Source organism: Pteropus medius, unplaced genomic scaffold, assembly GCF_902729225.1.
Source record: "Pteropus medius unplaced genomic scaffold, Ma_sr-lr_union100, whole genome shotgun sequence".
NCBI lineage: Eukaryota > Metazoa > Chordata > Mammalia > Chiroptera > Pteropodidae > Pteropus > Pteropus medius.
The window spans coordinates 4,675,154-4,702,267 of record NW_024348533.1 but is presented as its reverse complement, the minus strand read 5'-3'; the positions used below and the strand labels follow the sequence as shown (position 1 = coordinate 4,702,267).

At 39.8% G+C, this 27,114-nt stretch overlaps 1 protein-coding gene and 1 pseudogene across 1 annotated transcript in view; both read left to right on the top strand.

Annotated features, from left to right (window-relative positions):
- The first annotated feature begins 6,558 nt into the window (after nucleotides 1-6,558).
- Nucleotides 6,559-6,677, top strand: LOC120616741 (uncharacterized; annotated as a pseudogene).
- A 618-nt stretch (nucleotides 6,678-7,295) lies between these two features.
- LOC120616605 (butyrophilin-like protein 3) overlaps nucleotides 7,296-27,114 on the top strand; it is a 44,856-nt gene continuing 25,037 nt past the window's right edge. The window contains exons 1-2 of the mRNA XM_039880185.1: nucleotides 7,296-7,516; nucleotides 14,513-14,860. Coding sequence (XP_039736119.1) covers nucleotides 14,614-14,860 — 247 coding nt within the window. The 5' untranslated portion in view covers nucleotides 7,296-7,516; nucleotides 14,513-14,613. The remainder of the gene's footprint in view (nucleotides 7,517-14,512; nucleotides 14,861-27,114) is intronic.

The following is a 27,114-nucleotide window of genomic DNA, read 5'->3' as shown; positions in this document are numbered from 1 at the left end:
CTTTCCATATTTTATGTCTTTTCCCCCTGAATTGATTAGACCTTTCTCTTTGTACAGGGCTCCATGTACATGGAGGGTGGTGAAGGCATACTTAGAGTCAGTGTATATGTTAGCACACACTCCTGCTGCCAGCTGAAGGGCGTAGGTCAAGGTGGTGAGCTCTGCCTTCTGTGCTGAGGTTCCCCTAGGCACAGCCTATCCTGCAAGGTGTTCTCCTCCCTTCATAAAGCTGTTACTATCAGTGTAATATTCTACATCAGGGTCCTTGAGGGGCTTGTCTGTCAAGTCGGGTTGGCTGGAAAACACTTCATCCATGATTTCAATGCAATTGTGGTCTGGCTGGCTGGGCCCAATGGATAGCAAAGTGGCTGGGTTCAAGTTTCGTACTACCTCTAGGCAGATGCATAGATTCTTGCACAACATACCTTGGTATCTGACCATCCGGACATTAGTTAGCCAATATTGTCCCTTATACTCTAATAATGTTATTACTGAATGTGGTACTTGAACTGTCAGTTCTTGCTCCATAGTCAATTTGTTGGCCTCTGACACAAGGAGGGCTATGGCTGCAAGTGCTTGTAAGAAGGGTGGGCAGTCCTGGGCAATAGAATCAAACTGTTTGATCCTATCAGTTGGGTTAAGATCCTTCCTGCTACATCTGTGCACTTGTGTACATACAAAAAGAAAGATTTGGCTAAGTCTGGGAGTCCTAGTCTGGGGGCGTTAGTGAGTGCCCGTTTGATTTCTTCGAAGGCTTTCTGTTGAGTAGATTCCCAGAGCAGGGGCTCCTGTTCCCCCCCACTTTGTGGCTTCATAGAGGGGTTTGGCCAGGATAGAGAAATTAGGTATCCAGATTCTGCAGAAGCCAACTGCTCCGAGGAATTTGAGGACTTGTCATCAGGTGGTAGGGACGGGAATTGAGCAAACTGTTTGTTTCCTTTCTGGGCTGAGTTGGCATTGTCCCTGCGACAGGTGGAAGCCGAAGTATTTGACTCTTTCTTGGCAGATTTGAGCCTTCCTTTAAGAGACCTTGTAACCCATTTCCCAGAGGAGGTTGAGAAGTAGATGTGTTTCTTCCATGCATTCCTCATATGTCTTCCCTGCTAAGAGGAGGTCATCTACATACTGGAGTAATGTATGGCTGTGTTGGTTTGCCGAGAAGTCCTTTAAATACAAGGCTAGAGTGGTCCCAAAGGTGGTCGGGGAGTTTTTAACCCCCTGAGGCAGTCATGTCCATATCAACTGGCCCTTGTCTCCACGTTTAGGGCTTTCCCATTGGAAGGCAAAGATTGGTTTACTCTGAGGAGCCAGGCAAATGCAGAAGAAGGCATCCTTGAGATCCAGACAGGTGAAATAGGCTGCCTCAGTGGAGATGAGGCCTAGGAGGGTATATGGTTTGAGTGCAGAGTGACAGTCATCTGTTTGACTGCTTGTAAATCTTGGAATGGCCGGTATTCATTGGTCCCTGGCTTCTGAACCAGCAGGAGAGGCACATTCCAGGATGATTGGCAGGGATGAAGAATTCCATACTTCAGAAGTCTCTCTAAATGTTTTTGGATCCATCACTTGTGCCTTATGGAGAATGAAATACTGTTTTTGGTGGGCTGGCTCAGCTTCTTGTTTTAACTCTACCATCACTGGAGGAATGTGTTAGGCCAGTTCTGGAGGGTTGTCTTCAGCCCACACTCTGGGCACCTTGAAGGGGAGTTCAGGTCTCTGTTGGGACCCTTCTATGAGACTATAGAGGCACCGCTCTTCTCCTTGGGGAACACTGAGCAACATGATCCTTGCTTCTGGCCTCCCCAAGATTAGGGCTGCTTGGCCACGTGAGTCAAAAGTAATTTGAGCCTGTAGTTTTCCTAGAGTCTCATCCCATCAGTGCCACGGAGCAGTTGGGTAGATATAGGAGTTCATGAACAACTTCTTGTCCTCCTAGGTTGCACTAGCGGGGCTACAGGATGGGGTGATGGACTTGTCCCCTGGTTGCTTCTGTAATGGTAGCTTGTCTTTGAGAAAGAGGGCCCATAGGCCGAGTTACAACTGAGTGTTCAGTTCTGGTGTCAACCATAAAATCAATAGATCAGCTTCTGACTATCATTTGGCCCATGGGCTCCTAGAGTCCTAGCAAAATGGAGCCCGGTCTGGCCTAGTCATCTTTGAACTCTTCCAGAACAGCAAGACCAACAAAGCCATCCCTAGGAGAACCCTACAGTTCTCTTTTAGGCAGACTCTCAACCAACGGAGTCAGGTGTGAACTATTGTTTCCTAAGAATCTATATAAGGGAATTGGTCTGTGTGGCCAGGTTGACCTGTAATGACTAAAGAGACCTTTGCAATGACTCCCCTGTCAAGAGCCCCCTCTGCTGGCCACCCAATGCCAAAACAGGGCTAATCGATCTCACAAAAGGTGTGGAGTTTCTGTGGGATGAGTTTAACTCCATAATCTCCTGAATAACCCCTTTTGAAATTCTTAAGCATACAACCTAAAGGTGTCTGTTTACTGTGTTGTCCACCCATCCTTCCACCCATGGTCTGTGACGCACATGCACTTAGAGATTCGCTTCGCCCGTCTCTAGGCATTCCCCTCACGGGGATCTTTCAGGCACCTCTTAGCAATTTGTGGGTCGGTATAAACCTTGACATGAATCACTGGAGTAGACTCCTCATGGAGATGCAATGACACCACCCTAAGCCATATGAGGTTAATCGTGGAACTATGGATAGAGGCTCAACTCTCGCTTCGTAGCAAGGACACGTCTCAGTCACACACAATCACACACCAAACACACTCTGCTCTCCTCCTTATGTACCTGAAAGGTCACAGTTTCCTCTAACAAATTGGGGTAATTGGGTGACCTCAGGTGCTGATCAGAGACTCCTTTTCTGTCTTCTAATGGACAGGCTGTTCCTGGGACCCAAGTCCTTGCCATTCAGTCAGGCAGTGCTCCTGGGCTGGTTCCTGTGCCTCTCCAGGTTCCATTGTGCTCTCTGAGCCGCTGTCCAGTCTGCTGGAAGAATTGTCTTTCCCTACAGACAATAGGTCTGCTGGTGCTCCGGGTGAAGTCCATTTCTCTCAGTGTTCCAAGGGCCAGACCCAGAAGACAAGGGAGGTGAAAAACCACTGTCTCTTGATCCTGGACGAGCCCCCAGAAATGTTACAGATTCTCTAATGGAGAGACGGAACACCGAGGCTATAAGCATGAAGCAGCATTTATCGATGCCGGCACCAGCTCAGCGGATTCTTATCCAAAGGCCAAGCCACAATTGTAACATAATGGGAAGTTTTATATAGTCTTGTCATTCCTACACAGCTACAGATCTAAAGGATAATATTGATTGGTTGGCAAGCTATGAGAAAACTGATGTTAGCTAGAGAGCTCTTGGAAGGGAGGAGGCAGTCAGAAACGAACTTGTTCAAGCAGAAGTCAGGCTGTCACATTCTCTCAATAGTGAAGTCTTGTGTAAGATGATGGTCTGGTCTTGGCTGGGCTAGGAAAAATTATGAAAGGCTCAGGTCCATATTTGGGCCTGCATGGTGGACACCTGGGTCCCTAGAACTTTGGAGGTGACCTGTCTGTACAAAGCGCTCTAATTAAGCTGGAGGGGCAGCAATGTAGACACACATACAACCTGGACTGGCCCTGGAGAATACATGGAATGCTCTGAAGATCTAAAAAATAATACCAGAAAGAGGCAATGATTTAGTCAGGATGGGCCAAATTAAGCTGCAGTAATAAATAAACCCTCCATCCCAGTGGCTTCACACAAATAGGTTTATTTCTTGCTCATGTAAAGTTCAATACCAGTTAGCCTGTCCTTCTCCATCTTGCACCCATAATATCTGGAACATGTGGCCTATGGGGCTGTCACTGCGGGAGAAGAGAGGGCTGGAAGATGCCACAACGTTTTTAAGGAGTAAGCTCTGAAGTGCCTCTTATCACTGACACCCACATCTCTTTGGCCAGAAGCCACACAGCTCCATTCTAATTGTCAAGGAAGCTGAGAAGCAGAGGAATTTATGAATCTTGGGTGAACTCTAATAGTCTTGTCACCATCAAGGAACCTTAAAAAGGCAAAAAGAAAGAGGCCCTATGGCACACACTGAACTCTGCACTGTGAGCTGTCATCATCCAATTATGTGGTCGATGAGGCAAGATTTGTTATGCGGCTGGTGAAACCTGTATTCAGGTAACCCAGGAATCTTTCCTTGATGTTTAGAGGGTCCTTTTCCCTCCAAGGTCTACTCTTGTTTTCTTCTAACTTATTTTATATTTTGCTTTTTCATTTTTGTATTAGTGACTTATTGCTGAATAACAAATTGCCCCCCAAATTTGGTGACTTCAAACAACAAACATTATCTCACAGTTGCTTTGGGTAAAAATTTGAAAGTATCGTCACTGAGTGGTTCTGTCTCAAGGCCTCTCCTGAGATTGTTGGTAAGACGTTGACTGGGGCTGCAGCCATTCGAAGGTGTGCCTGGAGAGAATCTTCTTCTAAGGTGGCTCTCAGACATGGCTGTTTGCAGGAGGCCTCAGGTCCCCACCACGTGGGCCTCTCCGCACGCTTACTCAACTGTCCTTATGCTGCGGCAGCACGCGATCAATAGAGACAGCCAGGCAGAAGCCACAATGCTTTATGCCCTAGTCTCTGAAGCTAAATTGTACTATTCATCTAGCCCACACTCAAGGAGAGGAGAATTAAACTCCATTGCTCGAAAGGAGGAATATAAAGGATGTGTGGACATATTTTAAAACTACAACAATCGAAATAAAATTTATTTTACAGTAGGATTTCCCTCTCCTGCAAAGAACCGATTGCCTCGTTACCATTTGCTCATTATTTACTTTCTCTTTTGATTTATAATACTTTATCATATAACTTATTATATAGAAAAGGGTCTGTTATGGACAAACTATTTAGTTGTAGTGACCGGTCTGCTCTTTTCATGTCCAAGTAGTCACTTTATTACAGTGGTCATAAAATTAAGCGAGACCACAAATTTCCTAGTGGTCTAGCCTTTAGACATATAGTGATTACACTATAGCAGACTAAATGTAATAATAAAGTGGTAGCGTGATTGGTGGGGAAGTGGATAGGAAAGTCTCCCTAGAGAGGATATGGATACCATCTTGAGGGCAGCAGCAATGAGGGTGATAGAGGTCCAGCCTCTGGCCAGGTCGTAATCATGCTGAGGGTGAGGTAAACCAGGAGTGTGTGCGTGCATGTGCATGCATGTGTGTGAGTGTATGTGTGTTTGGAAGGGCAAGTTCAACACACAGGACTTGGTGAGAGATCAGACTGGAGGGGACGTGGCAGGAAAAACTGTAGCTGGTCTCATTTTCTGTTAGAAGTACCAAACTCTCAAGTCCTGGGACTTCATTCTGCAGGTGCGGGACACCATCTGCTATAAGCTGTGAATCATGAAAGCAGTGACATCTCACCTGCATCCTGTAGAGAAGGCCCCTGGCCTAGCCCAAGAGAGGGCACAGTGTGGGGCCCTGGGTCAGAGGGTGGGCTGCTGGCCAAAGGGAGGGGCACAGGCTACACATAGGGGCACATCCAGAACATTTGCCAGGAACAGCAAGGAAGGAAAGGCTTCTGACTGTGGCAAGGAGGGGAGGTGCTCTGAAGCTGAGCAATTTGCCCCTGAGATTTGCAGAGTCACAGAGCCACCAAGTCTGATGATCAGTGCCATGACCTCCACCTTCCACCCTGAGAAGTTTCAATTTGGCTATCCATGGGGTCCACAATAAGCCACTCTCCCCTAACCCCTGTGAGACAGGAAAAAGAAGGCTAGTCATCTGGGAAGTAAAGTATTAAACTTCAGGGATACTAAAGAGAATAAGCTTTGAGAATAAAAGGCATGAAGTTGTCTATACAAATGTGATTGAGCTTAGAAACCCAAACCCCAAAGCTGCCAAGAGTGCAATCTCAGAGTGGTGTAGGGCTGGAGTGGGATTTCAGCTTGTAAACTGTTGCTGATACCACTGGATGCCTCCCCAGTAGCCAGTCCCATCTCCCTTCTTCTTGGCTAACCGAGCTCCCCAATTGTGAGTGGCAGAAATATGTCCAGATCACTCAGGGTTGTTGTAAGATGGCCAAGCACAATGATTTTTACTCTCCTTTTTCAGATATTCAATTTCCCAGGCAGGCCCCCTTGCAGCGAAAAGAAGCCAGGTGACCAATTTGAGCCATTGAGGTGTGCAGGGAAATCTGCTGTGAGCTTTAGGAAAGATTTTGTTTTAAATTAAACAAACAAACAAACAAAAACAAACAAAAACAGCAAAGAAGAGAGCTGGGTGTTCCTTCTTTCTGCTTAAAAGTCCACATGACGCCTGGAGTTCCTCTTGTCTCTTTGAAACCACAAAGTGGCACACAGGGGGACCTGTGAGGTAAATATTGTTGGCCGTGGAAATGTTAAAGCTACAGAAATAAAGTGTTGAGAGAATGGATAGAGGTTTTCAAGGAAAATGCAACCTGAGACTTTGCAGATACAGGGATAGCTTCCCAGCAGTCCAAAAGGGACAGAGTTAGCCTGTAAGCTTTAAAAAGGATTTAGACTACGGCCATGCTACCCTGAACAACCCCGATCCAGTCTGATCTCGGAAACTAAGCAGGATTGGGCCTGGTTAGTACTTGGATGGGAGATCATCTAGGAAGACCAGGTGCTGTAAGTGTAAAAAATTTAAAAAATAAAGGATCGTAAGCTGACAAGGTCCTTGCAATGTGTGAGGTCAATCAAGGGTTGGCTCACCTAAAATAAATAAAAAATAAAAATAAAAAAGACAGACTCACTTTGAACTGGTATTTATTCTTTCCAGGTTGACAGGGAGAAAAAACTTTCCCTCTACCAACTTAGATTCAGTCTGGGGCATGTGAATTTAACCCATGGAAGAAAGATTAACAGGAGAAAAAGGTATACAGTTTTATTGAAATTTAACACGTACAGGAATTCACAGAAAGGAAGTGAAATTGAAAGAAGCCATCACATTCAGGAGCCTCATATCCTTTCGACAAAGGAACGAGGGTTTGGGGTTTAAGGGATGATTTCTGCGGAAGTGACTAGGAAATATATGGAGGAACTAAGGGAAGATAAGAGTTGTTTTCGTAAGCGTGTTTGTGCAGACTTATCTGGAGTGCTGACTCTGTCTCTGGTGATAAGGAACTGCTCTCCTCTTTCTAGTGCAGGAGCAGGAAGCAGACCTTCACACGAGAAATTTATGCCCTGCTCCCAAGCGGATAAGGGGAGGGCAGAAAACTCTTTCTGTATCTGGTGATTCTCAATTGCTTTCAGCTCAAAATAATGCTCATGTCAAAATGGCATATTTCAGGGTGGTATATTCTGGTCCCCTGCAGAGGCAGGAATGGCTGCACAAAGAAGGCGAAAGTCAACAATCTCTTCTGCAGTTTACCTCCATTTAAATCACTCAACTTTCCAAGAAAAAAAAGAAAATCCCAGCTTGCCACTTGGAAATTTTTCTTCTCTGAAAAGGACTTGGTGGAACTCACACTGCAGGTATGACTTCCCAGATCCCTACCAGAAGCCATTGGGTGGAGTCTGCATCTCAGGCAAACTCCATTCCTCACCTCCGACTCTTCTGGTTTGCTCTAGGAGGCCAGGAGGACTTTGTCTCACAGGTTCTAGCTGCCCTGCTGCCCTTTGGCCTATAGAGTTTAAGTTTTTAGTCTCAGATCTAGGTTAGAATGTTTCACACTTAAACCTAAAAACCAGAGGGGCTGTGGAGTGTTAGGAATGAACTGAAATTTCTGCAGAATGAGGACAAGCACTTTCTGAGCTTCTGCAGTCTTGGCATAGAAATGTAAAAATATAAATTCCAGTGGCCACACAAAGGAACTAGAGGTCCTTGGAGAAACAGTGGATTGAGTGAGCCTGACACACTTGGGCCAGGCAAGAGGAATCGGGGCCACCCTGAGGCAGCTCCCTTTGGCCAAACCGATTTGAGCTTAAGTGAGAATTACATCCGCAGTAGGCTGAACCACATCTAATCTATTTAAATCCGCAATTCATAAAGGCACCAAAAATCACCCCAAACCTCACTTGGTGGGTCAACTTATGGTCATAGGTGCCAATTCAATGCCAACAGGAATCCCCTGTTTGGGGCATGCTGAAGAAGGAAACAGTACCAACAACTCAATTGCAATCAAGCACAGCTATGGAACGGCTCAGTAGCGAGGCAACCCTTTAGTGTGGCCCCTTTCCAGCTAGACAGGTCTGGATCTCCTGGAAAACATCTTCAATGTTTCAGCTTCAGCCAGGGAAACAAGCTCCCACTCTTTAGTGTAAAGGGGAAGTGTGCTCCCAGAATTAGAGGGGAGCTGACTTATATATTGAGAAAGCCCATCCCTGATCCCTGATTGGTTTGTCCTCATGCTAATGAGGACTCCAAATCATCACATTTTGATTGATACAGCAAATCACTGTCCTGACTGGTCAAAATGGGGCTGTTCTGATTGGTCAGTGAAGATGCTGATGAGGCTATGGCTGGACGCTCTGATTGGCCAGGAAAGTCTCAGTCCTATTGGTTGAAATAGAATTACAGGGTTTCTTTTGTAAGAGTTGGCTCAGTCAGAAGAAACACAGGTGCAGAAGATAAGCAGTTGAGTGCAGGAGGCTGGGAGCTTTGTGCAGGTGCGCAGGCTTCTTCCTGAAGCATGGCTTGTGTGAGAGACCTTGTTTAGAAATGACTGCTAGGCTCTGTTTTTAAATTTCAGTCTAGTTAGCCATCAGGAGTCCTTCTTGGTAGATATTGTGTTTTTTTGTGTGGGAGGGGGGTCAACAGGTGCCAAGGACCCACCTCATTATTTTGAAAACTGGTAAATAAAAGGGGGGCGGGAATCAAACATTTATCTTATATGTAAGTATAACCAAATACTTAATGAGAAGTTTCCTTATAAAAATTTTCCTGATAATCAGTGGGGTATTGAGGGAACCCTAATGTCATTGCCATCCCTAATAGATGTATGTAGGCAAAACAAAAAAAAATATAGGAACAGAGAAACATATTAAAAGAGATTCAGTCAGCAACTGAGTAGGAAATTACCAGCAAAATGACTCAGTTTTTTAAAGAAAAAACAGCAAGGAAAAATAAAAGGAGAGAGAGATGACAGCTTAAAAGATAGTAAAGAAAAATATCAACTAATTATAATATTTGGAATTTATTTGGGTGCTGACTAAACACACAGACTAAATATATCTACACAATGTCTGTGTAAAACAATTAGGGAAGTGAGAACAATAACTTTATATTGATGGTATGAAATAAGTTATTGATCTTTTAAAGAGATAACAGTATTATAGTTATTTTTTAAAAGTATCCTCTTTTAGAGATATACACTGAAATATTTATGGGTGAAATAATATAGTGTCTGATTTTTCTTCAAAATTACATGGAGGGTTGGGAGGAAGTTGGTGGGAATTTAGATGGCAGAAGGTGACCAGGAGAGGGTAATTTTTGAAGCTAGTGATAGAGACATCTGGGTTCATGACGTTTGACTCTATATATGTTTCAATGTTTCCAAATTGAAAGTTAAAAAGAAGCAGAGAGAAGGCATGGTTGAGGGAGCAGCATACCCTTGGACCTTGTCACAGCAATCACTCCTCAATCAGCTAAGGGATGGTATACAGCTCAGGTCGCTCTCAGTATAAAGATGAAGGCAGACTTTCCTAAGTTCAGGAAACTTAGAAGTCGTGTTAAGTGAGAAAGGCTTTGATCATGTTTTGGAGAGAAGGAGAGAGAAAGTGAGGGCATTTGCTGGATGCACAGACAGGTTCTGCAGGTTCGCCCTCCTGGGTTGGCCTCCGGGTCTCTGCAAACTCACAGCCAGGTGTGTTCCTCTGGGCCTCTGCTGGGAGATGGTGACACATCTAGGCAGGAAGGAAAACACCAGAAGATGGCTTGAGAGACCATAGGGGTTCGCAGAGCAGAGTCTCATGTGCCAGGATGTGGGGACCTTGGAGGACCAATAGCCTTCTTCAGTCTATACCAGCATCCCCTAGAACCCTATTTCCAAGGGGAACGCATGACCGCAAGAGTCTAGCCTTTATATGTTTTGTTCCCCCTCTTGGATTTACAATGTCATTAGATGATTCATGGTTCTGAGAAGTCCTGCTGTAATTTCAATTTTATCTAAGCTACTGTTTCCCAATTTTTTTTTGCCCATGGACACCCCGCTTTGACATGGGGCATCTATTAATGCCTCTTCAGCTCTATGAGCATCTTATCTAAAATCACCAGTGCTCAGCTCTCCAACCCAGCTTTGGCACAATCAGCCTCTGATCTTGCTTCAGTTCCTCTTTTGCATGTAGTACCACCACCTAACACCATATTAGATATTTGTTTGCTTTGTTCCAGTCTTCAGTTAACAACACCGCTGTTGAACCAGTTGCTTTAAATGCATGGATGCCAGAAAGAATTTTAAAATATCTTTTAAATATAGTTTTTCTTTCAGCATTAAGTATATTTATATTGTTGAACGACCAATCTTTCTGCTTTGTTTTATCATTGTCCTGAATGGGCCTTTTAAAGTTTCTTTTATCTACGTACTCTTTTGAATTTTCTACACTCAAAATAATATCATCTGAAAATAACGGCGGCATTAATTTTAAATTTTCTGTTTTTATTCATTTTTTTTTGTTACTTTAATATGCTAGTTTCAACTTCCATTAAAAAGTTGGATATCATGCGAGCAGGCGACACTGTCTTGCTCCTGATCTCAGTGGGAGAGACTTCAGTGTGACTCTTCTTGGGGGGTTTGTTGTAGGGTCTCTTCTCATCTCTTTCCTATAAAACTTGCATTGCTTACACTTTATTAGCAAAGCAATGCTTTTAAATGCCAATCACAGCCCTTCCTCTTCCTAAAATTTGTTAGAGGCTCTTCATAAGCGTCAAGGTAAAACTGAATGTGTTGCATAGGCATGAAGACATTTTATTACTGCCCCCCTTCTTGTCTTTTTTTCCTGATCCTCCCTTAAATGAAGCTTTTGTTACACTCCTGGCATTTCTTTACTGTTTTCCAAATATATACTAATGCTGCATTCCTTATTATTGTTATCCATAAGAACCTTCAGCTTGGAAAACCATTTCCTACTTAAAGCTTCTTAGTCTTGAGGATCCGCTTGACTGTTTGCTCTGCTGGGATCTTCCCAGAACCTGGTCCCTGTGGATACTTCTCTTCTGTGTCTCCCCCAGCCAGCACTCTTATCTCTTGGGCACTTACTCCATTTACTCAGTGGAAGCTATCAATTTACTGCTCATCTCCGCTTCCACTCTGTTAGGAATAGGGAGCAGGGACTCCCACCCACAGCTATCATCTCACTGTGGAGCACCATTTGCCTTTTTTTTTTTTTTTTTTTTTTGGCTTTTGAGTTAGATGCTTTGCTCAGGTAATTTTCAGACTATCCTTTTGACTATAAAGATTTCTGTCTAAGAACTGCTTTACATGCATCATGTAAATGTTGCATGGAATGTAGTATTCTTTTCATTTTTAAAGATTAATGAACTTTAAGAGAGCAGCTTGAGTTTACAGAAAAGTTGGGTAGAAGTACAGGGAGTTCTCGCATGCCCATTATTAACATTGTGCACTGTGCTATACCTGATGAGCCAATAATAATACATTATTATTAAAGAAATGTCATAGTTTATATTAGGGTTCACTCTCTCTGTTGTGCATTCCATGGGTTTTGATAAATATCTAATATCATGTTTCCTTCATTATAGTATCATACAAAATAGTTTCACCGCCTTAAAATTCTCATGTGCTTCTATTCATTCCTCCCTTTCAACTAACCTTGGACAACTGATCTTTTTACTGTCTCCAAAGTTTTGTCTTTTCCAGAATGTCATATAATCAGAACCATACAGTATGTAGCCTTTTCACATTGGCTTCTCTTATGCTTTTAAGATTTTTTCATAACTTTTCATGGCTTGATATTTGATTTCTTTTTAATCTCTGAATACTATGCATTGCATGGATGTACCAGTTTGATTATACACTTGCCTTTTGATGGACATCACTTCTAAGTTTGGGCAATTATGAATATAGCTGCCATAAACATCTGTGTGCAGGGGGGTTTTATACAAATGAGTTCTCAGCTTGTTAAATTAAATACCAAAGAGACAATTGCTAGATCACACGGTAAGATTGTTTAGTTTTGTAAGAAGCTATCAAACTGCCTTCCAAAGTGGCTGTACCATTTTGCATTCTCACCAGCAATGATGAGAGTTCCTATTGCTTCACATCCTCATCAACATTTGGAGTTGTCTGTGTTATTATTTTCACTATTGTTCTATTCTATTTTCTAGCTTTTATTATGATTTTGTTGTCACCCATGAGTTATTTTAAATTATGTTATTAACAATTTCTAGAGTTTCCATGGTTTTAAATTGCTTTATACCTTAATTGCATTATGGTTATAGAATGTGTATTCGTAGTGGTATCTGTGGAAGCTGGTTTTCTGATCTAGTTAGTGAGCCATCACTCTTTGTCAGTTTCTTCATGCCTGACAAGACTACACACTCTCTAACCGTGGGTGCCGTGTATCTAATGAATGACAAGTGAATGGGTCTTTGCCTTTTCCCCATACCTAATCTGAGCTGCCAATTTTTCTAATACTTTGTGTTCTTGGAAACCAATGTCTTATATTTTTCTAGCAAGTTCTTTTCCTTATGGCTTCATAATCAGAGTCTTGGTCCTGAACTCAAGACAAGGGAGGGGACACAGTATTACCTCGGCTGTGCCAGGAAGCGTTCACCTCACCTGCCCTCGGTTACTACTTGTAAAATGACACCTATCTGACTGCCCAACCTATGACCCTCTGCTGGAACAACCTCTTTTTAAAGACTAGATTCCCCCGCCTCCCAAACAGTTCTACCTCCAAGGTTGGACCTTAAAATATCCCTGTATCTGACATTCCCGTGCCACCCACCAGGGCATAGTTTTGACCGAAGACAAACCCCCCTCCCAGGGTGCCTTGCCCCACCTTTTTTTTATCACTGCTTCCTTGGTCTGAGATAGATATTTATAGCCTGACAATAAATGCAGTGATTCAAAGTCCAGAGTCCTCTCTCTGCTAACACATCAGCCATGTCTCTGCCTGGTGACTCTAAGAAGAATGGTGCGGTTCTCCATCAGCTCGAGCTATGACTTTTCATGGCTCCTCACCTCAGAAAGCTGGGCGGATTCCTCTTCTCTCTGATTAACCCACCTGCCCGTCCCTGCTGTCGTCTGTTTCCATAAACTGAGGTCGACTCTCAGGACACACTGCATGGCCCTTGTGCTCACTTTGGTTCTCAGTCTCCTTAGGCTGGGCTCAGGTAAGCCTTCCAGGCTGGACTATCTCTCTTCTCGTTGTTGGTCAACACTTTGACTTTTTTAGCTACATGATTGCAGTACAGTGGGGGTGGGAACATCTTTCTTGTTTGCTTTCTCCCACTTCTCCTGCCCCAGGCTGACATCTATCAATGCCTGAGGCTGTGGGAAGCAGGGGGCAGCGTGAAGGACTCAGACACTGTGGAAACTGTGATAATAGCCCAGAAATAATAGCAAAGAGTGCGGAAGAGAGACCCTGGTAGCAGGGAAGGGACACACAGCTGAGAGTCATGCAGGGGAGACTTGCAGAAAACAAAAGCTTATCATATTTCAAACAAGATAACAAAGAAAGTTTCAAAATAAAGATGAGGACAAAGCTGTACCCAGAAAATACAAACCAACTAAAGGTAACACCTGCCAACAAAGCACTGGATGAAGTCCCATTCAGGCCAACATTATAAAGTGGAGAAAAGAAATTATTACACAAACGTGAAAGTACACTCCTTAGAAAGGATGGTCGCAGCATAAATTCACTAGTGAGCAAATCTCTGAAATAAAAACTGCAAGAGCTCTTCGTCACAGTGTCTTAGCATGTCTCTCAGAATTTGGCAGAACTAGTAGATGAAGAAAATAAGGAAGCACAAACAAAGGTTTAACCTATGGACAAGGTCATTATTGTATTCACGAAACATTTACAAAACATAACCATGTGCTCAAAGAAACAAACTGCCCCAAACTGGATAACGTTTTGTTACGTACTCCCCTCCTGGAAAACGAGTCGTCTTCAGCTTTTAGCGAAGAAGATGGAAAGGGACTGTTGTGAGTTTGTCGTGAAGCAGGTGGGCAAAGAGGAGAGAACGTGGGTATAGATTCTCTTCCAGTCAGAGGATCTGCATTTAGAAAATGCCTCTCATGCCCCTGACTAACTTACTGAGTGTCTCGGAGACACTGTTTTCTCATTTTGGAAATTGGATTATCAATAACTTACATCTGTCAGGATGTTCTTGAAAACAGAATGAGGTGACGGGTGTGGAAGTGCTGTGCCAAGTGTAAGGACTGTACAGGTGCAAGTCACTGGGTTTATGTTAACGATGAAGGTTTCACCCCCAGGCACATCACCAGCCATGAGTAGGGCATACTGGCAGGGCCTTTGCTCGGTTATCTCTTGTGCTTCCTTCCACAGGCCAGTGGCAGGTGATTGGACCAGACAAGCCCGTCCAGGTCGTGGTGGGGGAGGACGCAGTGTTCTCCTGCTTCCTCTCTCCTAAGACAAGTGCAGAGGCCATGGAGGTACGGTTCTTCAGAGATCAATTCTATGCTGTGATGCACCTCTACAGAGAAGGGAAAGACCAGCACGATGTGCAGATGCCAGCCTATCGAGGGAGAACTGAGTTGGTGACGGACTTCATAGCGGAGGGGCATGTCTCCCTGAGGCTGGAGAAGGTCACTCTCTCAGACACTGGTCTCTATGGATGCTGGTTCAGCTCTCAGACTAATGACCAGGAGGCCATCTGGGAGCTGCAGGTTTCAGGTCAGTTGCTTATTTCAGAGAACACATAACTTAGTTGTCACATAGAACCATCTAGAACTCTGAACTAGTTGTTTAATAAGGGGTTTAAAACTATGTTAGGTCATTAAATGTTAGGTGATTAACTTCTACACTATTCATTTATTTAGTCTGCCTTGTGTGCATAATTCTGTCATTTTTTTTATGTGAAAATTTATGGAACCACCACGACACCAACATCAAGATATAGCTTCATCCCATCACCACAAAGGTGTCCCTCTGCTACCGCCTTATAGTCACACTAATCCTCCTTACCCACCAACCTCTCCAGCCCCTGGCAACCATTAAACTTTTCCCCATTTCCATAATTTTTTCATTTCTAGAATGCTACATAAATACAATTATACAATATATGACCTTTAAAATTGGCTTTTCCACTCAACATCATGCCTTTGAGTTGCCTGTATCAATAGTTTGTTCTCTTTTATTGCCGAGCAGTATTCCATGGTATGGATGTACCAAGATTGTTTAGCCATTCACCTATAGAAGGATTGTTTAGATTGTTTCCAGTTTTTGCTTTTACAAATAAGGCTTCCATGAACATTTATGTACAGGTCTTTGTATAGACATAGTTCCATTTCTCTAGGAGCAATGCTCAGGATTGCAATTGCTGGGTTGAATGGTAAGAGTACGTTGAGGGTATTTTTTTAACCTTTATTTTTTTGAGTAGTTTTTAGTTTGCAAAAAAAAAAAAAAGCCCTATTTATGCCTCCCTGCTAAACCTCTGGTAACCACTGATCTTTTTACCATCTCCATAGTTTTGCCTTTTCCACAATCATCATATACTTATCATACGGTATAAAGCCTTCTCATATTGGTTTCTTTTACTTCCCAATACACACTTTTAAAATTAATTTTATTAAACTTATTGGAGTGACATTGGTTAATGAGATTATATATTTCAAGTGTACAGTTCTAAAATACATCATTTGTACATCGCATTGTGTGATCAACACCCAAAAACTCCTTTTGTCACCACATATTTGACCCCCTTTACCCTCTTCTACCTCCTTCATCCCACTTCTCTGGTAACCACTATACCGTTGTCTGTGTCTATGAAGGTTTTTGTTTGTTTGTTTTTTCTTGTTTTTTTTTTTGGTTGTTGTTGTTAGTTTGTTGCTGTCTGTTTTATATCCATCTGAATTGTTTTTTCTATTTCTGTGAAATCATATGGTTCTTGTCTTTTTCCATCTGAATTGTTTCACTTAGCATGATATTCTCAAGATCCATCCATACTGTTGCACATGGCAGTATTTTATCTTTTCTTATGGCTAAATAGTATTCCATTGTATATATGTACCATATCTTTATCCAGTCATCCATCAAAGGACACTTACATTGTTTCCATGTGTTAGACATTGTGAATGATGCTGCAATAAACATGGGAGTGTGGATATCTCTCAGATAGCCTGTTTTCATTTCCTTTGGGTATATAACCAAAAGTAGAAATGCTGGGCCATATGGTAGTTTTATTTTTTAACTTTTTGAGGAAACTCCATACTGTTTGCCATAGTGGATGAATCAGTTTCCATACCCATCAGTCTACAAGGGTTCTCTTTTCTTCATATCTTCACTAACACTTGTTATCTCATCTTCCTGATGATAGGTGTGACAGCTCATTGTGGTTTTGACTTGCATTTCCCTGATAATTAGTGGTGTTGAGCATCTTTTCATGTACTTCTTGGTCATTTGAATATCCTCTTTGGAAAAAAATGTCCTTTCAGTTTTTCTGCCCACTTTTTAAATCCGATTAAATTATACATATATTTTTGTTATTGAGTTGTGAGTTCTTTAAATATTTTGGATATTAATCTCTTATCTGATATATGGTTTGAAAATATTTTCTCCTATGAAAAGGTAGGTTGCCTTCTCATTTTGTTGATGGTTTATTTTGCTGTGCATAAAATTTTTAGTTTAATGTAGTCCCACTTGTTGATTTTTGCTTTAGTTGTTTGTGCTTTTGGTGTTGATCCAAAAATCATTGCAAAGAAACTTCTCTCTGTTTTCTTCTAGGAATTTAACTCTATCAGGTGTTACACTTAAGCTTTAATCCATTTTCAGTGATAAGATAGGGGTCCTATTTCACTTTTCAGTGTGTAGTTATACCATTTTCCGAACATTGTCTGTTGAGGAAATTATCCTTTCCCAATTGATAGTTCTTAGTTCTCTTGTCAAATATTAGTTGACTGCATATGTAGGGGTTTGTTTCTGGGCGTTTGATTCTTTTCCGTTGGTCTATGTGTCTATTTTTATGCAAGTACTATACTATTTCAATTACTATAGCTTTGTCATATAGTTTGAAATCAGGAAGTGTGGTTCCTCTGGCTTTGTTCTTCTTATTCAGGATTGCTTTGGCTATTCAGGTTCTTTTTGGTTGCACATGCATTTTAGTTGTTTTTTTTTTTTCTATTTCTGTGAAAAATATCATTGGAATTTTGATAGGGGTTGCATAGAATCTATAGATGGCTTTGGGTAGTATGGACATTTTAACAATATTAATTCTACCCATAAATACAGTATACCTTTCCATTTGTTTTTGTCTTCAATTTCTTTCATCAAAATCTTGTGGTTTTCACTGTGTAGGTCTTTTGCTTCTTTGGTTAAATTTATTCCTAAATATTTTATTGTTTTTGATGCTGTTATTAATGGGATTGTTTTATTTCTTTTTCAGATATTTAGCTGTTAGTGTATAGAAACATAACTGATCTCTCTATGTTGCATTTATGTCATGCAACTTTACTGCATTTCTTGTGTAAAAATTAAGGCAGAAACCTCATTTAAAATGGAGTCAGAAGGCTAGAAGAGAGAACTTACATGTATGTGTCACTCAACATACATGACTGACCTCAACAGGAAGAGATGGTCTTTGTACCTCTGACAGGAAATGTAACTACTTTACTACCTCACTAGGAGGAAGAAAAAATTCCTCTTTGCCCAGTAAAAGCTCAGCCAATGGGAGACTGCTGTAAGTCAGCCAATGAAAAGTCACTATACTTCGAACTTTCCGTTTCCTCCAATGGACTTTTCATTTACAACTGCTCTTCTCTAGTCCATTAAAAAGCATTCCTACCCTTTGCTTCTCTGGAATTGTGTTTGATTTGTCATTAGGCCTCATGTCCTGAATTGCAATTCTTTGCTGTCCCCAAATAAACCCATTTTGCTGAAGAGACATCTGACTGTTTTTTAAAGGGCAATAGTCGATCACTTCCAACAGGTTATTTTTGTCTAGTCTTTAGGATTTTCTATATATAAAATCATACCATCTGTACATAACAATTTTACCTCTTCTATTTCAATTTGGATATCTTTTATTGCTTTGTCTTGCCTAATTGCTCTACCTAGAACTTACAGTACAGTAAGTCCTCACTTAACGTTATTGATAGGTTTTTGGATACTATAATTTTAAATGAAACGACATATAACAAAACCAATTTTACCATAGGCTAATTGATATAAACAAGAGTTAATTTCCTATGGCATATTTCTGGTCACAAAAACATCACTGAACTTCTAAATAAAGACCCAAAACACTTCTAATGTCGAATTTTAAAATAAATGTGAGCTATACATACATTTAAAAAAGATTAGTATAAACAAGTAAGGTAATTATTTTCAAACCTGCTCAATCCAGTTCAGGGTCATGAGTGTCTGGAGTTTCTCTCGGTATCTCTAGGTATAAGGTGGGAACCAATTCTGGACAGGAAGCCATTCCATCACTGGGTGCACTCACACACACACCCACAGTCACTCATACTGGGACAATTTAGACATGCCAGTTAACCTAATGTGTGCATCTTTGGGATGTGAAAGGAAACTGGAATACCCATAGAAAACCTATGCATACATGGGGAGAATGTGCAAACTTCACACAGACAGTGGCCCCAGCTGGGAATCATCTTTTTTTCTCATCAACGTTATAACCAAATGACATTATTCAAGGATCTGCTGTACTGTATTGAATAAGATGATGAGAGTGGGTGCCCTTGTCTTATTACTGATCTGAGAGGAATTTTTAAAAATTTTTTACAATCAGGTATAATGGTAGCTGTGTGTTTGTCATATATGGACTTTATTACGCTGAGGTATGTTCTTTCTATACCCAATTTATTGAGGTTTTATCTTTTTTTTCTTGTAAATGTCTTTATTTTTTAATTAAGTTTATTGGGATAACATTGGCTAATACAATTATATAATTTTCAGTGTACATTATCATTTCACATCTGTATATTCTATTGTGTGTTTACCACCCAACGTCCAGTTTCCTTCAGCTACCATATATTTGATCCCCTTTACCCACTTCACCCTTCTCCTAAACCCTATATTTGACCCCCTTTACCCCAGACAGCTCCCCCTCCTCCCCAACCCCACTAGTAACCACTATGAGGTTTTTATCTTAAAAGGTCATTGTATTTTGTCAAATGCTTTTTCTGCATCTATTAAAATGATAATGTGATTTTTATCCTCCATTCTATTAAGAAATGTATCGCATTTATTGTTTTGTGTAGGTCGAACCATTCTTGCATTCCAGGGGTAAATCCCACTTGGACATGATGTATGATCTGTTTAATGTGCTGTTGAATTCAGTTTGATTTTTTCTATTTTTTTTCTGATCTCTATTTTACTTATTTCTATTCTGATCTTTGTTATTTTCTTCCTTCTGCTAACGTTAAGCCCAGTTCGCTTTCCTTGAGGTGTAATGTTAGGTTGTTTATTTTTAATCATTCTGTTTTCTTACTATATGCATTTATCACACTATAAGCTTCCCTTCAGAACTGCTTTTGCAGCATTTCACATATTTTAATATGTAGTGCTTCCATTTTCATTTATTTAATTTTTTTATACTTCTCTTTTGGTTTCTTCTTTAACCCATTGGTTGTTCAGGAGTGTGTTGTTTAATTTCAACATATTTGTAGATTTTCTAGCTTTCCTCAGTTGTTGACTTCTAGTTTCATTACCATTGTAGGTAGAATAGGTAGTCAGTATGATTTCAATCTTCTTAAATTTGTGAAGACTTGTTTTACTGCCTATTATAGTATGTATAATATGCAGAATATTCCCTTTGTGCTTGAGAATAGATATTCTGCTGATGTGGGACAGAAAGTTCTCTAAATGTTTATTAGTTTCATTGTATCTTATGTCAGATTCAAATTCAATATTTCCTTCTAGATTTTCTTTCTTAATGATCTAGCCATTGCATAAAAGGGCATATTGGAGGCCTCCACTATTACTGTTATCTATTTCACACTTCAGATCTGATAGTATTTGCTTAATATATTAGGTGTTTTAATGGTAGGTATGTATATTTATGATTGTTATACGTTCTTAATGAATGACTCTTTTATCATCATATAACGATCTTCTAAGTCTCTTATTACTGTTTTTGGCTTAAAGTCTGTTTTGTCTGATATAAATGTAACTATCCTTGCTCTCTTTTGGTCTCCACTTGCATGAAATATCTTTTTCTATTCCTTCAGTTTGCATCTATGTGTGATCTTAAAGCAGAAATGAATCTTTTGTAGGCAGCACGTAGTTGGGTCTTGTTTTTCTTATCCATCCAGCTATTCTGTGCCTTTTGACTGATGAATTCAATCTAGTTATATGTAGAGTAATTATTGATATGTAAGGACTTACTAGTGTCATCTTATTATTTCTTTTTGGCTGTTTCTGTTTTATAGTTTCATTGTTCTTTTTCCCCTTTCTTGCTGCTTACCTTAATGAATTGGAGATTTTCCATGCCAATGTGCTCTGATTCCCTCCTTTTTACCTTTTGTAAACCTTCAAGGTTTTTGCTTTGTGGTTATATGAGACTTACATAAAACGTCTAATGGATAAAACAGTCCATTTTAACCTGATAGCAATTTAATTTCAAACACTTGCAAAATTCCACCTTTTTACCACCTTTTTCCTTTGTATTTTTTTCCACCTTTTCCCTTTGTATTTTTTTAATTTTTAAAATTTATTTATTTATTTATTTTTCATGGTGACATTGGTTAACAAAATCCAATAAGTTTCAGCTGTATACTTTAACAGTAAAGCATATATATATTTACGCTGTGTGTTCACCTCCCATAGTTTGATTTATCTTTATCACCACATATTTGCCCTCTTTACCCCATCTACCTTCTCCCTCCCCACAACCCCTATCCTCTGGTAACCACTAGTCTATAGTCCATGTCCATGAATCTCTGTTTGTTTGTCCTGTTCATTTGTTGCTTTTAGATTTATATCCCACATATAAGTGATATCATGTGATTTCAACTTTTTCTGTCTGGCATATTTCGCTTAGAATGATTGTCTCGAGGTCTATCCATGTTGTCGCAAATGGCAGTATTTCATCTATTTTTATGGCTGAGTAATATTCCTTTGTATATATGTACCACGGCTTCTTTAGCCAATCATCTATCATAGGACACTTTGGTTGCTTCCATGTCCTGGCCACCATGAATAATGCTGCTATGAACATCAGTGTGCAAGTATCTTTTCTGATATGAGTTTTCAAGTCTTTGGGGCAAATACCCAGTAGAGGAATTGCTGGATCATATGGTAGATCAATTCTTCATTTTTTGAGGAACTTCCATACTGTTTTCCATAATGGCTGTACCAATTTACAGTCCCACCAGCAGTGTATGATGGTTCCTTTTTCTCTGCATCCTCTCCAACATTTGTTATTACTTGTCCTGTTGATTATAGATAGTCTAACAGGTGTGAGATGGTATCTCATTGTGGTTGTGATTTGCATTTCCCTAATAGCTAGCGATGTTGAGCACTTTTTCAAAGATTTGTTGACCATTTGTATGACCTCTATGGAGGAGTGTCTGTTCAGGTCCTCTGCCCATTTTTTGATTGGATCATTTGTTGTTTTGTTGTTATTGAGTTGTATGAGTTCTTTGTATATTTTGGATATTAGACCCTTATCGGAGGCATTGCTTGCAAATACATTTTCCCATTCAGATGGTTGTCTCTTTACCTTGTTGATGATTTCTTTTGCTGAGCAGAAGCTTTTTAGTTTGATGTAGTCCTATTCATTTATTTTAGCTTTTACTTCCCTTGCGTTTGAGGTCATATTCATAAAATCATCTTTAAGCCCAAGGTTCTAGAGTTTAGTTCCTATGTTTTCTTCTATGCATTTTATTGATTCTGGTCTTATATTCAGGTCCTTAATCCATTTTGAGTTAATTTCGGTGTGTGGTGGTAGACAACAGTCTAGTTTCATTCTTTTGCAGGTGGCTTTCCATTTTTCCCAGCACCACTTATTGAAGAAGCTTTCCTTTCTCCACTGTATGTTTTTGGCACTTTCGTCCAAAATTATTTGCCCATATAAATATGAGTTTACTTCTGGACTCTCGATTCTGTTCCACTGGTCTGTGTGTCTGTTTTTCTGCCAATACCATGCCATTTTGATTACTGTTGCTTTGTAGTATAATTTGAAGTGAGGCAGAGTGATGACTCCAGCCTCGTTCATTTTTCTCAGAATGGCTTTGGTAATTCGGGGTTTTTTGTGCTTCCATATAAATCTGATGATTTTTTGTTCTATTTATTTAAAAAATGCCGATGGGATTTTGATGGGAATTGCATTAAATTTGTATTACGTTTTAGATAATATGGTCATTTTAATTATGTTGATTCTTCCAATCAAAGATATTCAGAATACTGAATATCTTTCCATTTCTTTGTATCTTCTTTGATTTCTTTTAATATGATCTTGTAGTTTTCATTATCTAGGTCTTTCATACGTTTCATTAAATTTGTTCCTAAGTATTTTATTCTTTTTGTTGCAATTGCAAAAGGAATTATTTTTTTCCACTTCTTTTTCAGACACTTCACTATTAGAGTATAGGAATGCTATGGGTTTTTGAACGTTGATTTTGTATCCAGAAACTTTACTGTATTTCCTTATTGTTTCTAGTAGTGTTCCTGTGGAGTGTTTAAGGTTTTCTACATAGAGAATCATGTCATCTGCAAATAGTGACAGTTTGACTTCTTCGTTTCCTATTTGGATGCTTTTTACATCTTCTCTTGTCTGATTGTACTCGCTAGGACCTCCAATAATATATTGAATAACAGTGGCGATAGTGGACAGCCCTGCCTTGTTCCTGATCTTAGAGGGAAGGTTTTTAGTTTTTCACCATTAAGTATAATGTTGGCTGAGGGCTTGTATTAGATGGCCTTTATATTGTTAAGGTACTTTCCTTCTATACTGATTTTGTTAAGTGTTTTGATCATAAATGGATGCTGTATCTTGTCAAAGGCTTTTTCTGCATCTATTGATATGATCATATGAATCTTATTTTTAAATTTGTTTATGTGGTGTATCAATTTAATCAATTTGCATATGTTCCACCATCCTTGTGCCTCTGAGATGAAGCCAATGGGGTCATAGTGTATAATCTTTTTAATATGTTGCTGTATTCGGTTCGCTAGTCTTATTTAGTTATTTGCATCTGCATTCATGAGCGATATTGATCTGTAGGGGTTTTTTTTGCGTGTTATTTAACAGGTTTTAGTATCAGAGTAATATTGGCCTCATAAATGAGTTGGGAAGTATTGCCTTTTCTTTGATTTTTTGGAAGACTTTGAGGAGAATAGATATTAAATCTTCTTTGAATGTTTAGTAGAATGCACTGGTGAAGCCATCTGGTCCTGGACTTTTTTACTTTTTGGTAGGTTTTTGATGGTTGTTTCAATTTCCATACTGCTGATCAGTCTATTTAGATTTTCCAGTTCTTCTTGATTTAGACTCAGAAGTTGTATCTTTCTAATTACTGGTCTATTTCTTCTAGGTTATTAAATCTGGTGTTATATACTTTTTCATAGTTTTCTTGTATGATCCTTTGTATTTCTGCAGTGTCTGTCATAATTTCTCCTCTTTCGCCCCTAATTTTGTTTATTTGTGTTCTTTCTCTTTTATCTTTAGTGAGTCTAGCTAAGGGTTTGTCAATTTTATCAACCTTCTCAAAGAACCAGCTCTTTGTTGCATTTATTTTTTTCTATTGTTTTTTTTTTGTTTTGTTTTCAATTTCATTTATCTCTGCTCTAATTTTGATGATTTCTTTCCTTCTGCTGACTTTGGGCTTCATTTGTTCTTCCTTTTCTAGATTTTTAAGATGAAGTGTTAGGTTGTTTATTTGGACTTGTTCCTATTTTTGGAGGTAGGCATGTAATGATATGAACTTTCCTCTTATGACCACTTTTGCCATGTCCCGATAGTTTTGATCTTTTGTACTATCATTATCATTCATTTCTATGTATCTCTTGATCTCTCTTTTTATTTCTTCTCTGACCCAGTTATTCCTCAGTAGTATGTTGTTTACTCTCCATGTAGTTGTGGTTCTTCCTGCTTTCTTTTTGCAGTCGATCTCTAGTTTCAAAGCATTATGATCAGAGAATATGGTTGGTATGATTTCAACCCTCTTATATTTGTTGAGACTATCTCTGTGTCCCAGTATGCAGTCAATACTTGAAAATGTTCCATGTGCACTAGAGAAGAATGTATAAGCAGCTGTTTGGGAATGGAAGTCCCTGTAAATGTCAATTATGTCCAATTGGTCTCATGTGTCATTTAAGAATGTGTTTTCTTTATTGATTTTCTGTTTGGATGATCTGTCCATATTCAACAGTGGGGTATTTAGGTCCCCTACTACAATAATGTTTTGGTCTTTCTCCCTTTAGTTAGTAATTGCTTTACATATTTCAGGACTCCCCGATTGGAAGCATAGCTATTAACAAGTGTTATGTCTTCTTGGTGCATGATTCCCTTTATCATTATGAAGTGTCTCTCAGTATCTTTCTTTGCCTTTTTTATTTTGAAGTCTATTTCATCTAATATTAGTACCGCTACTCCCGCTTTTCTCTGAATGCCATTTGCTTGAAGTATCATTTTTCACCCTTTCACTTTGAGTCTATATATTTGTCTTTGGAGCTGAGATGTGTCTCCTGAAGGCAGCATATGCTCGGGTTTCGTCTTTTGATTCATTCTGCAACTCTGTGCCTTTTTATTGGTGAGTTCAGTCCATTTACATTTAGGGTGATTACTGAAATATGAGATCTTCTTATGGCCATTTTATCTTTTGCTTTCTGGTGGCTCAGTGTTTCCATTGTTTCCTTGTCCTTGTGTTTCTGTTTTCTTTATTTTGGTTAGCTTTTGTGGGTTTTCCCTCTGGTTCTTTTTGTTTTATGTTATATACTTCAGTTCTGAACCTTGGTGTGTGGTTACCATTATGAATATGTAAAGGATAGTTATGTATATACAGTTGTCTATTTTCTTCTGTGCATACCTTATCTCCGTTCCCCTTCACGAATTTGGATCTTTAAATCTTCCCCTTTTCAGTCATTGTTGTCTCAATATGTCTGTATGAATGTTGAACGTTCATTACTATCTTGCTATAGCAAATCTCTTCTTATTGTTGAAGCTTATAATGCCCTGTTTTTAGTAAGGGTTGCACTCCTCTGCTTCTATTGATCTAATGGTCACCTTACTCCTAATTATGGGTTTGTTTTTTTTTTTGTCATTTTGTTTTAGGTGTGCTGACCCCTTTCAGTATTTCCTGTAGTACAGGCCTTTTAGTGGAGAATTCCCTCTATATTTTTATGTCTGGAAACGTCTTTATTTCTCCTTCATATCTAAAGGAGAGCTTAGCTGGATACATTATTCTAGGCTGGTACTTTCTTTCATTTAATATTTTAAATATTTGATTCTACTCCTTTCTTTCTTGTAAGATTTGTGCTGAGAAGACCGACAATAATCTAATGGGTTTTCTTTTACAGGTTGCCTTCTTCTTTTCCTGGCTTCCCTCAGAATTCTATCATTGAATTCTGTCATCGTCTTTGTCATTGATTTTTGATAACTTTAATACAATGTGTCTTGGCGAAGGCTTTTTTGAGTTGAGATAATTGGATGTTCTGTTGACTTGAATTCCAAGCTCCAGCTCATTCTTCAGATTTGGGAAATTCTCATCCACTATTTGTCTGAAAATGCTTTTTAGTCCTTGCTCCTTTTCCTCGCCTTCGATAATACTCATTATTCTTACGTTTCCTGTCCTGATGGTATCAGCTAGTTCTTGTATTTCTCTTTCTTTATTTTTCATTCTTCAGTTTTTCTCTTCTTTCTTCTGATTTATTTATAGATTTCTGCCTTTGATATCACTGATCTTTTTCTCCATTTGATTGACTCTATTTCCCAAGCTTGCTATTTCATTTTTCAACTCTTGCAGTGTGTTCTTTATCTCCAGAAAGTCTATTGTGTTCTTTTTGAGGGTTTCAATCTCCTTGCTAAAGAACTCATTCTGCTCACCTAGTTGTTTTTTCTATTTCTGAAATTGTTGATATGACTTATTTTGGAGCTCACTGAGTTTTTTCAGAAGTACCATCCTGAATTCTCTGTCATTTAAGTTGCATATTTCTAGGTCTGTAAGGTTATTTTCTGGAGATTTTTCTCTTTCTTTCTGAGATGCCTTGTCATCTTGATTGTTCATGGTGTTTAATGGACTATTTCTCTGCCTGGGCAGCAATGGAAGCGTATTCTGCTTTTTTTCCAGAAAGAAGATTTATTATATAAAGGTCTGTCTCAAGATTGTTGTGAAGAAGGCGCTTTTCTTTTGGTTTCCAGTAGGTTGTGCCTAAGCCTCTTGGATCCCTGCTTTTATAAACCCTTAATAATGCCTTTTTTTTCCTTATGGATGTTTAATCATGCTCACTATTCTCAGTCTCAGTCCCTGTCAGTGTTAGTGACAGTTTCAGTAGCATTTGCTCAGATTCTCCTGGGCTTCGTGGTGTTTGTTCTCAGAGGATATGGGGGTGGGCTCTCTGGGTTGGGGGTTGGGAACTGTGGCTCATCCTCAGTTTTTTAATCGCGGCTTGTAAAAATAAACTGTTGTTTCTCTGTGGGCCTCCTTCTCTGCTTCCTACCCTGATGAGTGGGCTCTGCTGTCAGCCATGTGGAGCTCACAGCACTCCCAGTCTGGGTTGTTCATGGAACTCGCTGCATCTTCACTCCTCCTCCTCTTCCTACAGGAAACTCCGGAGGCTGAGAGAGGCAGCTTCTTTGTTTCTCCTAGTCCACTGCCTGACACCTCAGGTAGCTCTTATGTGCAGATCCCATGCTGAGATGTGCTGGTGTGCAGTTTGGGTGTTTTTTGTTGAGTTTTAGATGTTCAGCTTATTGTTGTTTCAAGGGAAGAGATCTGGGGATGTGTCTCACTCCCTAGTTTTTCTTCATCTGA